This window comes from Tachysurus vachellii, chromosome 1 (assembly GCF_030014155.1).
Source record: "Tachysurus vachellii isolate PV-2020 chromosome 1, HZAU_Pvac_v1, whole genome shotgun sequence".
NCBI classification, from domain to species: Eukaryota; Metazoa; Chordata; class Actinopteri; order Siluriformes; family Bagridae; genus Tachysurus; species Tachysurus vachellii.
This window is the reverse complement of record NC_083460.1, coordinates 38,931,311-38,947,446: the sequence shown is the minus strand read 5'-3', so window position 1 is coordinate 38,947,446 and position 16,136 is coordinate 38,931,311. Positions and strand designations below refer to the sequence as shown.

The following is a 16,136-nucleotide window of genomic DNA, read 5'->3' as shown; positions in this document are numbered from 1 at the left end:
TGTTCAAAAGTTCCATCCCAAGTATATACGGTGGCGTGCAAAGTGTGTATAAAAATGACATCCAAGAAACACACAAGCATTCAGGACCAGAAGCGATGTTTCTCAGCCACTCATGCACTTTTGCTGAGGCTAAGATATTTAAGTTCCGCCTTTAATGCTTGAGTTCATCGACTCCGAAGATTACCGCACGCGGCTGCGAATATCAAGCCACGTTTATCAGTCACTTGATTTAGAGGTATGATTGAACTATTCATTTAAGAAAATAAAAGTAAACATTTTCAGATCTGGTTTTATCCAGCTTTACCTAGTGCACCAGTATTTCTGCATCGGACTAGGACCCTGTCCTTGTGTTGTGTAATGAAAGTGTCAGCTGTCTTGTAGTGGATGGATGCAGAGACGTTTAAATAAGTCGGATTCTCTCAGAGCGCTGTGATTGGACCGTCTAAATAAGAAGATGGAGCTGATGATTTATTATACCAGAGGCAGTTAAAACCGAACAAATCCAATGGCCCAACAAACTTGTGCTTCTGAGCTTAATTGTGCATTTTTATCGTGAGTGGTCTTCAGCAAACGAGCAGGACGTCCTGAAGTATTTTTCTGTAGCACATGCTGTGTGCGCGTGTATGTGTGTGAGTGTCTGGGAGCAACAGAGGAACAGCAGCACGGTGGAGGAGTGTGAAATCAGGCACAGTCAAGCTCCTGCTCCACATTACTGTATGCCGAGTACCGAGGTGCCATCGTAACCCACAGGAATGCAAGGAATGAAGCAGCGGGCATGACGGCCAAGCCATCTCTACCATCATGTGGGCAATTTCTGGAGATCAGAGATGTTGTTAGAAGAAAATGGCGAAAAAAAGCAGGCGTAAAGAGGAAACCAGATGCTACACATGGAGACAAGAAGGAAATCATTATACTCTTATTTTTGCATTTAGAATCTTTGTTGTGCAAAAGACGGATTCGGTCAACGGCTCCCTTTTTTTGTGCGCTACTTTATTTCTGGTTCCGTACAAAGACGAGCTCCCGGCGAGAGACGCCAGGGCACACCCTCCCTCCCCCTGTCGTGTCGGGTTTGGCGCCGGCTCTCGCGGCTTCAAATGCGGTTCCACAGGCTGGGAATGTGCTGGTGTAGCGTGCTGGAGAGAGCGCTCGTGTGTGTGTGTGGAGTCCGCTACATCATCCGTGTTCCAGCACCAAGCTGGCAGGCCTCCTTTTTACTACCACAACAAGGCTTCAGTCTGGATTATTATATACTCTTAAATACTCTGGGTGTTTGTGGCCTCAGCATGAACGCTGGCAGACGTGCAGCAAAAGTTCACACGCTTGATCTGCTGTCTGCTCTCGACTGATTATTAGCTTTATTAAATTATTATTTAGTCAGACCAATCGGTAACGGTGGGTGTGTCACGAGTCGAGATCACGACTTGTAAATACACGACACGATAAGACAGGGGAAAGCGGCTCGGCTGGTTGAAAGTAGGATACATTTTGCCTCGAAGCAACCAATTTGAATGTTAAAGTGTAACGTTCGTACAGTATTTTACTCCAAAAACATGTTTCAGCACATTGCAACGAAATGTGCAGAAACACGACGCTCCGCTTTGGTAGAATTGTTTTTTTTGCCACGTTTTTTTTTTTTTATGACCTCTTTACTCTGATTGTAGTAGAGATTTAATTGAATGCATGCTTTCTAATAAATGTTTGTTTCTATAGTAACAGCTAACACATGGACAACTGACAAAATGGTCAAGGTTTCTGTAACAATATGTTAACTAGGTAAAATGATTTTTTTTTTGATGACTAACATCATTATGAAGCTGTATAATTATTAAATCTGGTCATTTTAGCCGTTATTGATCATTCCCTTTAGAATAAACTGCATACAGGTTTAAAATGCTCTGTATATAACTGCAAGAGTGAATACACCAGAGCTTCACTATATCTTCACTTCTGATTCCGGCCTAAGAAGTTTAGCTGGTGATTTTGGTTTGGAAAATGTTTTTTTTTTTTTTTTTTGTGACTTTGCTGATTCTGTGTTGGAAATAACCCCTGTAATGCCGGTAACTGATCTCAGTCCCAAAAGTCGGTGCTCGTTTCGCTGATCTGAATTGCCCTTTCTCACCTCTGAGTGCACTGCGGCGCCGTCGTGCTGAACCAGCTGCATCCCGCTGCCTCTGGCACGCTGTCGTACTGGTCCGGCGCTGGCCGTCGTGCCTGACACCACAATTCCTCACTAAGACTGCTAAGACGGCCTGGGATGCTCGGACCTAGCAGCGTGCAAACACACCCACCACTAGCGGTTAGACATAGTGACGTTTCAGCCACAGGAGACATAGGCCTCTCGCATGGGAGAGACACACTGATCAATATAATACCTGACTGAAAGTGACCTTGTAGGTGATATAAAGATTGGATGTATAAAATGCATTTAATACAATCATTGATTTTAATGCAACGTCTAACCGTCTTATTAGAGTATGATGTGATGTCCTCAAATCTGAAAGCCATAGAGGCCACACCTCCTTCTGCTTCTGGAACTGACTGGCACCCAGGTCTAAACTCCTCCCTTACACCTGACAGGCACTAAAGCCACACCTCCTTATTTAAACCTGATGGGCATTGAAGCCACACCTCCTTCTTTAAACCTTATAGGCACAGATGCCACACCACCTTCTTTAAGTCTGGTAGGCACTATGGCCACACCTCCTCCTTTAAACTTGATAGGCACTGAAGCCACACCTCCTTCTTTAAACCTTATAGGCACAGATGCCACACCTCCTTCTTTAAGTCTGGTAGGCACTATGGCCACACCTCCTCCTTTAAACCTGATAGGCACTGAAGCCACACCTCCTTCTTTAAACCTTATAGGCACAGATGCCACACCTCCTTCTTTAAGTCTGGTAGGCACTATGGCCACACCTCCTCCTTTAAACTTGATAGGCACAGAAGCCACATCTCTTTCTTTAAACCTGATAGGCACAGATGCCACACCTTCTTAAAACCTGATGGGCACTAAGGTCACACCTCCTCCTTTAAACCTGATTGGCACAGAAGCCACACCTCCTTCTTTAAACCCGATAGGCACTGAAGCCACACCTTCTTTAAACCCGATAGGTACAGAAGCCACATCTCTTTCTTTAAACCTGATGGGCACTGAAACCACACCTCCTTCTTTAATCCTGATAGGCACAGAAGCCACACCTCCTTCTTTAAACCTGATAGGCACTAAGGTCACACCTTCTTCTTTAAGTCTGATAGGCACAGATGCCACATTTCCTTCTTTAAACCCGATAGGCACTATGGCCACACCTCCTTCTTTAAACTGGATAGGCACTCAAGCCACAGCTGCTCCATTAAACCGGATGGGCACTGAAGCCACACCCCCTTCTTTAAACCTGATGGGCACTAAGGCCACACCTTCTTCTTTCAACCTAATAGGCATTGAAGCCAAAACTACTCCTTAAACCTGCAGGGCACATAACCTACATTTCCTTTGTAAAGCCTGATGGGCATTTAGGCCACATCTCTTTCCTTAAACCTGACAAACATACTCCACACCTTAGTTCCCAAACCTACCAAGCATAAATGCAACACATTCTTCTCTTGTCTTACATAAACCTCACCGATACAGAGGCCACGCTTTCTTTATTAGTACAGGCAGCCATCGAGCAGCCTCCAACCAGAGAAAATAACCCTGGAAGGACAAATAACAACTGCTAACCCAGACTGATTGCTCAAGACATCCAGGCATCCATTGCTGATGTATTGTTTATTGTAACTGTGTATGTATCTGCATTGCTGTTAATATGTAACATCTAGGGTTGTTATTGCGATAGTAATATAATGAAAACGAGCAGCGCATCTTCCACTTGCAGCAATGTAATTTTCATGAACAAATTTTTTGAGACATCGAAATTTAGTCCTGGTGCTCATTTGGCAAGGAACTCTTGGATTGGATGGGATTCCTAGAGCCGCATGCATCGTTTATTTTTTCTGTTTAGCTAACTGTAAAAGCCAGAAAATCCTTAACAGAACTTAAGAGGGTATGTGATTTGATTAAAGAGCCTCGATTCCTTTCTATGAAATTCTCTTAATCAATTTCCCTAAGTGGGAACTTTTCTGACAGTAAAGTATGAGAGGTCTGCCAGCAGCTGACCATCAGGCCACTCACTGGGAACACGAATAGCATGTGCCGTTTTTAAAATATCTGCGCTTTTACCTTCAATACGCACCACCCTGAACTTCAGCTGAACCAAGCTGCATTTTAAACGCGAGGATGAATAGAAGAAGCGAGCTGACGATGGCAATAGACGGCCTTCTCTGAAAGCAAACAGTTTGTTCCAGCGGGAGAAACTCCCACGGCAGTGGCCTTGCAGTCACAGCGCTTCACCGAGGTAAAGATGCTGACGTCACTGTTTCTTTTCAGCTGAACGAAGATAGCTGAGGTTTTTCCGTGACCTACAGAGCGGAGGGGAAAAAGGAGTGAGGTCATTTCTTTATTTCGGTTTGTTGAGGTTGCACACGCTCTTATGTATCTTGTGCAAGAGTGGAAAACTGGATGATCGTAAACCAGGAAATATCGACTTCAGTTTATTGACGTTATCTCCCCAACGCATACCGGAGAAAAGAGTAAAAGTTTGTCTGGCTGTTTCACCGTCTCACGTTGTGCAGAGAAAAGGCGACTCAGTGAAAAGTGAGAAGGAGAGTAAAGAGACACTGCCTAGTAACTTGCTTAGTCATGTTATGGCACGAGGTTTTGGCCAGGCCAAGAGAGAGAAAAGGAGACAAGCTGTCGGTGAGACATTGCACCATGCTTCGTGTCGAGCTCGGAAAGTTCTGCGTCCGTAACCCAGAGAAAGCTGTCCTGAAGTGAAACCGGTGCCGTCATGCTATCATGTGATTCCCCACACGACATTACATCACTGCATGTTTCAGTAGTGAGACACAAGGCTTAGTGTTTAGAACCCACACACACCTGTATGTTCTCATCACTGTCCTGGCATTACAGCCCTTTTGCATTCTCCAGTCCAATCGGTCTATGACTCATTAACATGGCCAGAAGATCTGCATTATCTGAAACTAATAAAAAAAAACAAAAAACACACTTTTCATTTAAAAGACAAAACTTTTTTTTTATTGTTACGAACCATTTTTCTGACAGCACATTCGATGTTTTATGTAATAAGTCTCCAGTGTCGGTGCTTTGCTTTTTCAGTAAAGTTTTTTTTTTTTTAGTTGCGTTTTTCTTTTTTTATTATTTAATCCTTTTTTATGGGTTATTACACAACCTTAAATAGAACTACATGGATACATATCGTTTGTCCTGGTTTAATTATTTGATGAATGTAATTGTTGAAAAAAATGTGCTGTTGTGTAAAAGGAATAAAACACTATGTTGTGCACTAATTGGAAAAGAAACAGAGGTCGTTAGAGTTGTAACTTCAAAACAACTCTTTGGACCTTTGATCAGTTTTCTACAATAGCACAATCCCAAGCGTATTATTCCTCTGCACCATAATGTGTGAAGAGTTACTCCGATATGAAGTGTACTAGTAGTCCGAGGAGTAGTAGTCATGTTGTCGAGCACTTAAATGTAAGCGTGTATGAGATCATGTTTGGATTGTTAATTGTGTGTGTGTGTGTGTGTGTGTGTGTGTAAAACATAGGTGCTAAGTCAGGTACACCCTAAGCTGTCGTCTCAGGAGGAGGCTCTGCAGTACATCGAGGAGCTGATTCTGCTGCTACTGAGCATGCTCTGTCAGGCCCAACCTCGCACCGTGCAGGATGTGGAGGTAAACTTGTACACACACACACACGCACACTTGCTGTATGCGTGTTTCACACTTTCCTGAGCGCATCCTAATGCGAACGCTGTCGTCCTGGCACAAGCTAAAACGTCCGATAAGTGTTTTTGCGAGCTTGATTGATTACTCGAGTTCTGACAGGCTCGCAGAAGCCTTTCCTGCGTTATTTAATGGCAATGCTTAACAGATTTACCAGAAAGCATCTCTTTCCTCACAGAGCTGATGAAATACGGGAATTAGCGTGAAATACAGACTAAAGCTGGAGCTCTTTAAAGAAAGGTTCCGATAACAAGAAGCGTTATTTATCTAGATTTCTTAAATACACAAAAATTGTCTAGATCTTATCTGTAAATATCTACTTCAAATATTCAGTTTGTGGCCTGATCTACAGGTCTGCAAACCTGTATATGTCTCTGTATAAAAGGGATTTAAAAATATAGAACGAATTCAATAAAAATGTGAAATGACAGCTAAGCGTTTTAATAAACTCTAATAAGTAAAAAATACATTTTATGATTGTAACACATTTTTAACTGCGATCACTGCGGTTTAACTGCTGAAAAAGGCACAATACCACAAAAATGTCATCACAACGCAGATATTTTACTTCATCACCCAACCCAAGTAACATCTCACAGAGTCCACAAGTTTAAATCTTGCCCTGAATTGTGTTTAAATCGCGACTGTTTGCTCACTGACCCGTTTCTCAACTCTTTCTGTGACTTCTGATACATTTGCATGAGCTTATAAAGGTGCTGTATTTGTGGTACCGATACATGTCATTAGCACAAAGCTAATTTTTTTATTTTTTTTCCCCTCATCTTCAATTCTTTTCTGGTCACTTTTATATGCGCTCCATGACCGCTTACTCACTTTTTTGAACATTTCGACCAGATGCGGAAGCGAATAAAGTCGTCGTTCTCTGTTTTTCTGCGGTTTTGGCAGGAGCGAGTCCAGAAGAGTTTCCCTCACCCCATCGATAAGTGGGCCATCGCGGACGCCCAGGCGGCCATCGAGAAGAGGAAGAGGAGGAACCCACTTGCTCTGCCTGTGGATAAGATTCACCCGCTTCTTAAGGTGCAGAGCTTTTCCAAAATATTTCTCCGTACACACGGTTGTCCTTTATTGTCCAAGGCCAAGGACGAGTCATAAATTCATTAGCACCCCTGGAATCGAGTACCCAGGCTAAAAAAAAAAAAGTCATAGTGAATATCAACAACAAGGAATAGCATGCAGTATAGTTACAGGATACGTACAGGAAACTACACACAAATATGAACATCATAAACACAAACATCTATTGTTATATGGGAAAAAGGTTAGAAGAAACATGTACTGATTATTTATATATATCAGTTGATGCTTATGTACTAATGTTTCCCTGAATAATGAGCTTTAAGATGAATGTGTGTACAGAGTTTGTTGTTAGTTGTTACCTGATTCTTCCCAGCAAGGTCCTTTCCTTGGTATTTTTTTGCCTTATTTTGTAAAATGTTTATACCATTCTTATTATACGGATCATAAAGTGGGATAGAATATAATGAACTGGGAGTGAAACAATCTCCGCAACCTGGCCTCCCAGCTGTCTATCCATACTCCAGATGTAACCTCTATAGCAGGGAACTGGGACTTTCCATATCAGCACTGCTCCATATCAGCCACCAGAGGGAGCCGTGACGGAGCCGTAATGCTCTCTGGTGTCTAAACATAAATCTTAGTAAGCTGGTGTTTGTTTTTTTTTTTTTTTTCCTCCAGTAAGCTGCTTTCATTGCCAGTTACACTGCAGGAAAAGAATGCAGCTGGGTGGAGAGGTCTGCTTCGGCCTGAAACAATTGTTGTTTTTACCCTTTCTGAAACTAAGTGTGGAAAATGTTTCATGTGTATTCATGCCCTCTGGTAGGATATCGAGCATGCTCTCACCAACCCTGTTTATGTTCCCTCTGTGCTAGGAGGTACTAGGTTACAAAATAGACCACCAGGTGTCCGTGTACATCGTGGCGGTTTTGGAATACATCTCAGCGGACATCCTGAAGCTGGCTGGAAACTACGTACGAAATATACGGCACTACGAGATCTCGCAGCAAGACATCAGTGTGGCCATGTGTGCCGATAAGGTACACACACACACACACAATCCCCTGTGCGTCAAAACTGTAGAAATACACTCATTATCAACTTTATTAGGAACACCTTCACATTCATGCGGTTATCTTATCAGCCACTCATATGGCTTCTGCAGCAACCTCTCATCATATCTGCTCCGTCAGCTGAGCTGCCGTTATAGAATACGAATCGACTCTTTCCGACTTATCCAGAATAGTTACAGAGGTTATAACAGGGTTCCCGCAGAAAAGTTGTTAGTTAAGGCGGTAAGGTTTCCCAGCTTAGGCGGGCCGCCCGAACTGCGAAGTGCTGCGGGAAACCCTGTTATAAGGAATTGTACATTAGACCTGTAACTCGAGTATATCGGTCATATTTACATTCAACCTTCTTGCAGGTGTTGATGGACATGTTCCATCAGGACGAGGAAGACATCAGCGGGTTCCCCCTTATAGACGAGGAGCCGTCGGCGTCTGAGGCGCAGACCTACTACGACCTGGTGAAAGCTTTTATGTCTGAGGTGCGCCAGTACCTGAGACACCTGAACCTCATCATCAAGGTGTTCCGTGAGCCTTTTGCCACCAACATCATGCTCTTCTCGCACCACGTGAGTCACTCGATCGCTGACACGATCGAGTTTTTCCTGCTTTCGGCTGCGGCGAAGTAAAAAGGGTTTGCGTATCCGGGTCATATCTTAAAATGACTAATAGTATCAAGTCAGTTTACTTTTAGCTATCGATGCTGGTGCTTTATCTCGAGGTGTTCCACATTCTCTGTAGAGATGGACTTGTGTCTCATCTAGGAAAGGGCTTTCATATTATATTATATTATATTTAATTATATTATGAATCTCAGTGGTATTTCTACAGTACAATGTGTACATCATTATGTAATATCAGCAACTTATATAACTAACTTATCCAAACATGTAACTCTGTGGAGACATTTTGTTTGGTAATTTAAATCACTTGCTGCAATCCCGTATGTTAAAATTGAGCAACGGAAGTTTATTTATGACCATTAAAAAAAAAATAAACATTATTATTGCTCTATTTTTGTTTGTTATTAATGGTGCTTGCAAAGCAACATTCTTACTATCCTGAATACTCTTCCGGACAAAACTTCGGCGCGTAACTTGTCCCACAGCTTTTGTCCTAGACCCATGAATGACGTGTCAAATCGACCGGCTCATTGAGGAGAGGTGTGCTATGACTTTTATAAGCGATCCGAGTACACCCAAAATATGCAAAATCAAAAAACTTTTTACAACATGGACATGTGACGTATCAAAACACTCACAACAATGAGGGGAACTTCCTCATGTGTATTTTGATGGTCACGTGACGTCACGTGATTTTGCGTGAAAATAAAAAAATTTGCACAACATGGATATGTGACATATCAAAACACTCAGCACAATGAGGGGAACTTCCTCAAGAGTATTCAGATGACGTCACATGCTCGTCTCGACTAGCCTCCGAGATTTGCCACGTGCAAGCACCATTCACGTTTTCTTCAGGAAATGTACATTCTAGCTTATTTATACCACTCTGTTTTAATGCACTTCATCCTCTTGTATGCTGCCCCCTGCAGGACGTGGATACCATCTTCAGTCGTATAGTGGACATACACGAGGTGACTCTGAAGCTGCTGGGGCTCATTGAGGACACGGTGGAGATGACAGACGAGGGAAGCCCTCACCCACTGGTGGGCCGCTGCTTTGAGGACTTGGCTGAGGTCTGACTCAATACAGTGTAGTATTAGACAGCAATCTGTAGCTCTGAGTTAAAAAAAAAACAAAAATCTCTCTCTCTCTCTCTCTACCACACACACACACACTTCTACTTGAAGGTGGTCTGTCTGTTCTGAAAGCCGTGAATGCGTTTTTAGCTTCAGGGTTCTGCTGTTGTCATTAGAGCCACAGGAATACACGGTGGGATCCATTTCTGCATTGTTAACTCCTTGGTGGGCGGCTTCGTTTTCAGGAGCTGGCCTTTGACCCCTACGAGACGTACGCTCAGGAAATCCTGCGGCCCGGATTCCATGATCACTTCCTCAGCCAGCTCTCCAAACCCGGTGCAGCCTTCTACCTCCAGGTCAGAGGTCACGCCTCTTCTTAAAACACCATAAAAGCTCTGACATCCCAAAATATGCAAATATTTAATGATGCAAGGTCCAGTTTAAAGAGGAATACAAGGAAATAAGGATGTTTTAATAGTTCTGTGTATTATCTCTGGTGTTTTTTTTTCCTGTTTCTCAGTCGATATGTGAAGGCTTCAAAGAGGCCGTGCAGTACGTATTACCTCGGCTGCTCCTGACCCCAGTTTACCACTGCCTCCATCACTTTGAGATCTTGAAGGTGAGTCGAGTAATCACGCGTCTGCGCATTAAAGCTCCAGTCATCAGACAGAAAATCAGGGGCTCGTTGATCTAAGATTACCAGACATGCTTCCAGACAGAGTGATGGACTTCAAGAAAGATTGACGGACTGCCAGAAAATGATGATGGACCACCAGACAGCTGTGACAGACTACTACATGACATAATGAACTGCCAGATGAAGAGAGACAGAACGGAACAGGGTGACAGACATGTATACAGTGTGACAGATTGCATGGAGGCGTGAGACAGCCTGGAAGACGGAGCGATAGACCGAGAAATCTGTGACCGACTACCAGATAGAGACGGCGGAGTGAGAGACGGGAGCGAGACATCGCGTCGATATACTAACCAGGAACCTGACTCTCGGGTCCTGTTGATGCGGAACACAGACAGATTCACGGATTTCTTTGCGTTTGCGTTACATATACCAGAGATTCTGCTTCAGAGCTCTCTCTAGGGTTTGACCATCTCAGGAATGGGATCAGTAGGTAGATGGTATTGTAAGGTAAATTCCTGTATGTTCTTTAAAGTTCAGCTGAAGTCACAAGGGCTACACCACGTGTCTGGAAGAGCATTATATCGTGGGTTTTTTTTTTGTCGAGGTACTAAGCCTCTTTTCAGGATTCTTTTGCAGAAAGGATGTAAATCTCTCTCAGATGCTTTGAAGTCTAGTGCTGCTTTGTGCATACTTGGGCTTTAATGCATGTGTACATGGTGAACCAGTTTCATGTGCTTTAGTCTGTATTGTAAACGTTGGAGGGAAGTAAATCCTCTTTCTTAAGTAGAGAGAGAAATGTAGAATGTCGCTGATCTGAGGCCTGCAGGCTGGATACGATTCTGTCCTCAGTTTATTGAGAGTCATTAATAATTGAGCACTAGTGAGGGAGAGAGTATAAGACAAATTTCTCCTCTTGCTTTTCTTTCTTACGTGTACTTTATATATATTATACTTCTCTCTATTGTTTCCCTTTCTGTCTTGCTTAATTTCACCGTTTTTCCTCCTCACAGCAACTGGAGGAGAAAAGCGAGGACGAGGACGATAAGGAACGTCTGAAGCAGGCCATCACAGCACTTCTCAACCTTCAGAGCAGCATAGAGAGGATCTGCTCCAAAAGCCTGGCCAAGAGAAGACTAAGGTATACACACACACACACACACACACACACACACACACACACACAGGTTCATCTGCTTGGAACTCAGAGGGCCTGATTGTCATCTTCAAACCACAAAGGATTGAGACATGAAACTCATATAAATTCTCAGTCAAAACATTCACATAACACTCTCTCTCTCACACACACACACACACACACACACACACACACACACACACACACACACACACACACACACAATCATCACACAACTTTTTCCTGTACCCCTCCCATCCTCCCAACTCCACCCAGACTCGGTCCTGTGCTCCATGACCACCCCTGACCCTAAAATAGCACTCGGTGACCAAGTGAGGGGGGTCAGTCTGTTGTCCCAGGGATGTTGCGTCAGGGTTTGGGCCGTCCAGCCCGGCTGTTATTGTTCTCAGGCTGGAAAAAAGTGAGAGAGCAAGAGAGAGAGAGAGAAAGAAGGCGCACATTTGTATGAGAGAAATTCAAATCATTGTGCAGCAGAGCTCAGCATCTCTTCTGCCTTTGGGGCTGCGCTTCTAGTTCGGGCTTCAGTATTTTTCATTTGTCCATCCGATCGTTCTGTGCCCCGATTCATCATTTGATTTCATCATGGCATCAATGAATTGGATTTAAAAGATTTTCTCCTCTTTTCTTTTGGTGACTTAAATTTTTACCTGGTTCTAGTCTTTTTTTATGGGGAAAGGATGGCTTATTTTACGGTAGGTGTTTTTTTTTTTCTTTCTGATAATGTTTTCTTACATTTCCATATGTGATTTTCTTCTGTGTAGTGCTGTTAAACCTGTAGCTGTGAACTGCCTTCCTGTTTCCCTCTGATTTCTTTGTATGAGGGTAAGAACAAAGGGTCAAACTGTTATGCTACTCCCTGTGGTCATTTTTCCACCAGAGAGCATTTGCTAGATAAAAAAAAGTTTAAGGAAATAATTTTGCAAGATGCTTTTTTTTTTTTTTTTTTTTTTTTTATTGCCTTTGTTAATGTTAAAGTTGATTTCATTTTATCCATCTGCCAAAGCCAGGCAAGGTGAATCAAACGGTCGTATATATTTAAACGTACCCGAAGAAAGTGTAATACTTTGTGCAACTTTTTTTTTCCATCCACTTGTTGCTGTTTTGCCATTTTGTTATTATCAAAGCATTCTAGCGTAGTGTGTCATGCCCCCACGCCACCCTCTGCAGGCACCGAGCCGTTTGAAACGCATGTTCCACATGCAGATGTTGGTATGAGGAACGAGCCAGCGATTGGAAAAAACGCTGCACTCCAGAAAACATCAGTAAGCCTCTTTTCCCCTTACGACTATTCCCGTGCAGCACGTCGTACCACCGGCTAGTGTAAATCCCCTCCTGATTGTTCCTTAGCCCCTTCTCCATTCTTCCTTCCCACTTTAGTGATTGTATAACAACAAAATCCTAACCACAATGAATAAAAAAACAAAAACAAGCAAATCTCCACCATCTGATTATAATGTACAGCCATACAGATGTGCTCCAATGACCTCACCATACAGCTGTTAGGTGCAGCTAATTGGCAAATTAGATTCAGATCTCTAAACGTTGTGTGAGAAACCTCTGTAGAGGTGGCTTAGTCACTGCTACCGTAGACAAAGCCAGTCTTCCTCTCAGTCGTAAGGGTTCTATTTTCAGTGTTTTAAAACAATGCCAGCGTGTAGAAGTATTGTGAGTGACAGAACAGTGCTTTCGCTCGCACCCCCCCCCCCCCCCCCTCCCGCTCTGTTTGCACTCCCCTCCTTCTGCACTATTGGCTTTGCACAAACGGATTTTTCTCGGCTCTCCCTCTCCAGCGAGTCGGCCTGCCGCTTCTACAGTCAGCAGATGAAGGGCAAGCACCTGGCCATCAAGAAGATGAACGAGATCCAGAGGAACATCGACGGCTGGGAGGGCAAAGACATCGGCCAGGTCTGCAACGAGTTTATAATGGAGGGCACGTTGACACGGGTGGGCGCCAAGCACGAGCGCTACATATTCCTCTTCGATGGCCTGATGATCTGCTGCAAGTCCAACCATGGACAGCCACGCCTACCGGGTGCCAGTGCCGCCGAATACAGGTTGAAAGAAAAGTTCTTCATGCGCAAGGTAAGTGTGGATGGATGGAATCACTGACGCTTGAATATTCGAGGTGGATGATGGGTGGACCAAGACATGATATTGTACTTAAAGGAAGGTTTGGGTTGTTAGGATGCAATCTGAAGGAAGAGATAGATGGCTCTCATGAGATTAGCTGAATCACCGGTTGAGGGATTGATAGACAATGGGTGGTGGTGGGACGAGGTGTACAAACAGATGCTGGGAAGAAAAGGATAGAAAAGGAATTGATAATGAGTTGATTGTGCCGGCGGGAGGTGGATGAACAAATTGGGAGTTGTGCTGGCGGAAAGATGTGGTAGCTACAACGGTGTTAATAAAAAGGAGATAGATACATTTATGGTATTGGTGGGAGGTGATAAAATAGTTGGGAAGATATGAAAAGGTGCAGGATTGGTGGATGGCTTTGAATGGTACATATGGGTAGTTGGATTGATTTATTTGGACAAAGATGGCAGGAGTCCTTTTATGAAAAGTCCTTTTGGAAAAAAAGGTGATCGAGTGGTGTCAATTGTGAAAAGGCATGTGGATGGATGAAATTGTAGGGATGAGGTTGTGTAGGTGAATATTATGACTAGGAGGAGATATTGTATTGTCTGTGGAAGAAGACATAGAAAAATGTGGATTGGAGGTGATGGTAAGAGACAGATGGGAAGTATTTATGAAATTGTGATATTAACTAGAAGTGCTGGTTAGTCGGTGTTGGGAATGGGTGCTTGTTGGGTTCTGTTGGCATGCAGAGAGAAGAGACGGTGTGGTAAAATCGGATGGATAGACATGGAGCGGATGAATGTGTGCGCTAGTAGGAGAGAGCATCAATAGATATTAGGTAGAGATGTTGGTTCCTTATGCTGGACGAATGCTGACAAATGACAGATTGGTGACATTTTTTATAAAAAGATGAGTGATGGACGATGTATGGTGTTTGGGAAGAGAAAGGAGGTAGAAAGAGAAGAGAAAGTTGCAAAGAGACAGTAGGTGGATGATTTTAGGTAAAACTTCAGAGGAATGATGAGGTGATGAATCTAGATGGAGAATAGCTGATTAGAATGTGGAAGAGTTGAACAAGGACCTAAAGAAAGGCAGTTTGACTTGTGCTCAAGCTTCATCCCTTGTAGTGTAGACATTTGTCTGTTTTGTAATATTTGCAGTCTGTGAAAGAGCTTGAATATCAGCTCAGAAATTGTCTTTACCATCCTTCCTCTAGATCCAAATCAACGACAAGGACGACAAGGAGGGTGAGTACCGGCACGCCTTCGAGCTCATCCTGAAAGACGGCAACAGCGTGGTGTTCGCTGCCAAGTCTGCCGAGGAGAAGAACGGTTGGATGGCGGCGCTGATTTCGCTTCAGTACCGCTCTACTCTGGAGCGCATGCTCGACACAGCCATGATGCAGGAGGAAAAGGAGGAGCAGATGAGGCTTCCTGGAGCTGAGATCTACCGCTTTGCAGAGCCCGACTCAGAGGAGAACGTGGTGTTTGAAGAAAACGTCCAGTCCCAGTCTGGCATCCCGATAATCAAGGCCGGAACGGTGCTGAAGCTTATCGAGAGGCTCACCTTCCACATGTATGCAGGTCAGAGCAAGACTAATTATCTGGTTGGTAAATGGATGGACAAATTTTTGGTTTTGCTGAGCACGATGGATAAACTTAGATAACAATAAAGAGGCTGAGAACAGATCATTACCAGTGAATTCAGCGGGTGATAAATAGGTCCCTTGACACACTGTTAATCTCTTTTATTTTAGAAAAATATATTTACTAAACTGGTCTTTGGTTCTCAGGTGTTTTTTTTTTTTTTTTTTTTGGTCCAGTTCTTAAGTGGCACTTGCTAGTGAGGTTTCAATTGCTTCGTTGAGGTGCTGGGGCAGATTTGTTGCTGGGGCAGACCAATAATTGGAACCAGCTGGTGGTCCACAAGGACTTGTTTGGGGAAGACTGTTCCAGAGATCTAGAGGTAGTAAAATATGGCATGTTAATTGCCTGGTTTAAGAAATTCATCTAGTGACTTACATTTTTGCTTGGACCTCTCAGCATCTTCTGACGAACCTGAGGACTGGTGATGGATTCTTGGTGTCAGTTTTAGGCATACAAATCAATAGCAAAAGTGCTGGTTAGTGCTGAGAGGCTTTGAAGTGAAAAATAAAACACTAGGGTCGTGCTTTTATAGGAAAATAATCAATAGCAGGGTGGCGTGACGCCCGCCTTGACGGACGTAAGGTTTTGTTCCTCTCATAGCATATACGTCCCATCGAGTACAATTTGTGAGTGTATTAACAAACAATACACAAAACGTCTTTACCTTTTAATTTTGTGAAACGTCAGCAAAAACAAGATGGTTCTACAAGATGGTGTTAATTACGTTATAAGACAAGCGATCATCCCTTCCCTGACACTAGACAGTTCTTCCCAACTCGTTAAATAAGCGTCTTCACTGAGAGCTTCACCATATTGATGATTTAAAGAACAATTTTTTTTTTATTAGTAACATTCGATTACATATATATTATTTAGCACGAACACCATACGAGGTCCAGTGAATGAGCTGTTGCTATAGAAACGGAAACGCATTAGAACGAGCGGATTAATAATGCAATATAAATATTTAC

General features: G+C 43.3%; 1 protein-coding gene across 2 annotated transcripts in view; it reads left to right on the top strand.

Annotated features, from left to right (window-relative positions):
• Positions 1-16,136, top strand: part of sos1 (son of sevenless homolog 1 (Drosophila)) — a 38,669-nt gene that overhangs the window by 5,929 nt on the left and 16,604 nt on the right. For both annotated transcript variants that reach the window (XM_060866995.1, XM_060874688.1), the window contains exons 2-11: positions 5,664-5,789; positions 6,747-6,878; positions 7,751-7,915; positions 8,299-8,508; positions 9,495-9,638; positions 9,887-9,997; positions 10,162-10,260; positions 11,292-11,419; positions 13,228-13,519; positions 14,736-15,102. In XM_060866995.1, coding sequence (XP_060722978.1) covers positions 5,664-5,789; positions 6,747-6,878; positions 7,751-7,915; positions 8,299-8,508; positions 9,495-9,638; positions 9,887-9,997; positions 10,162-10,260; positions 11,292-11,419; positions 13,228-13,519; positions 14,736-15,102 — 1,774 coding nt within the window. The remainder of the gene's footprint in view (positions 1-5,663; positions 5,790-6,746; positions 6,879-7,750; positions 7,916-8,298; positions 8,509-9,494; positions 9,639-9,886; positions 9,998-10,161; positions 10,261-11,291; positions 11,420-13,227; positions 13,520-14,735; positions 15,103-16,136) is intronic.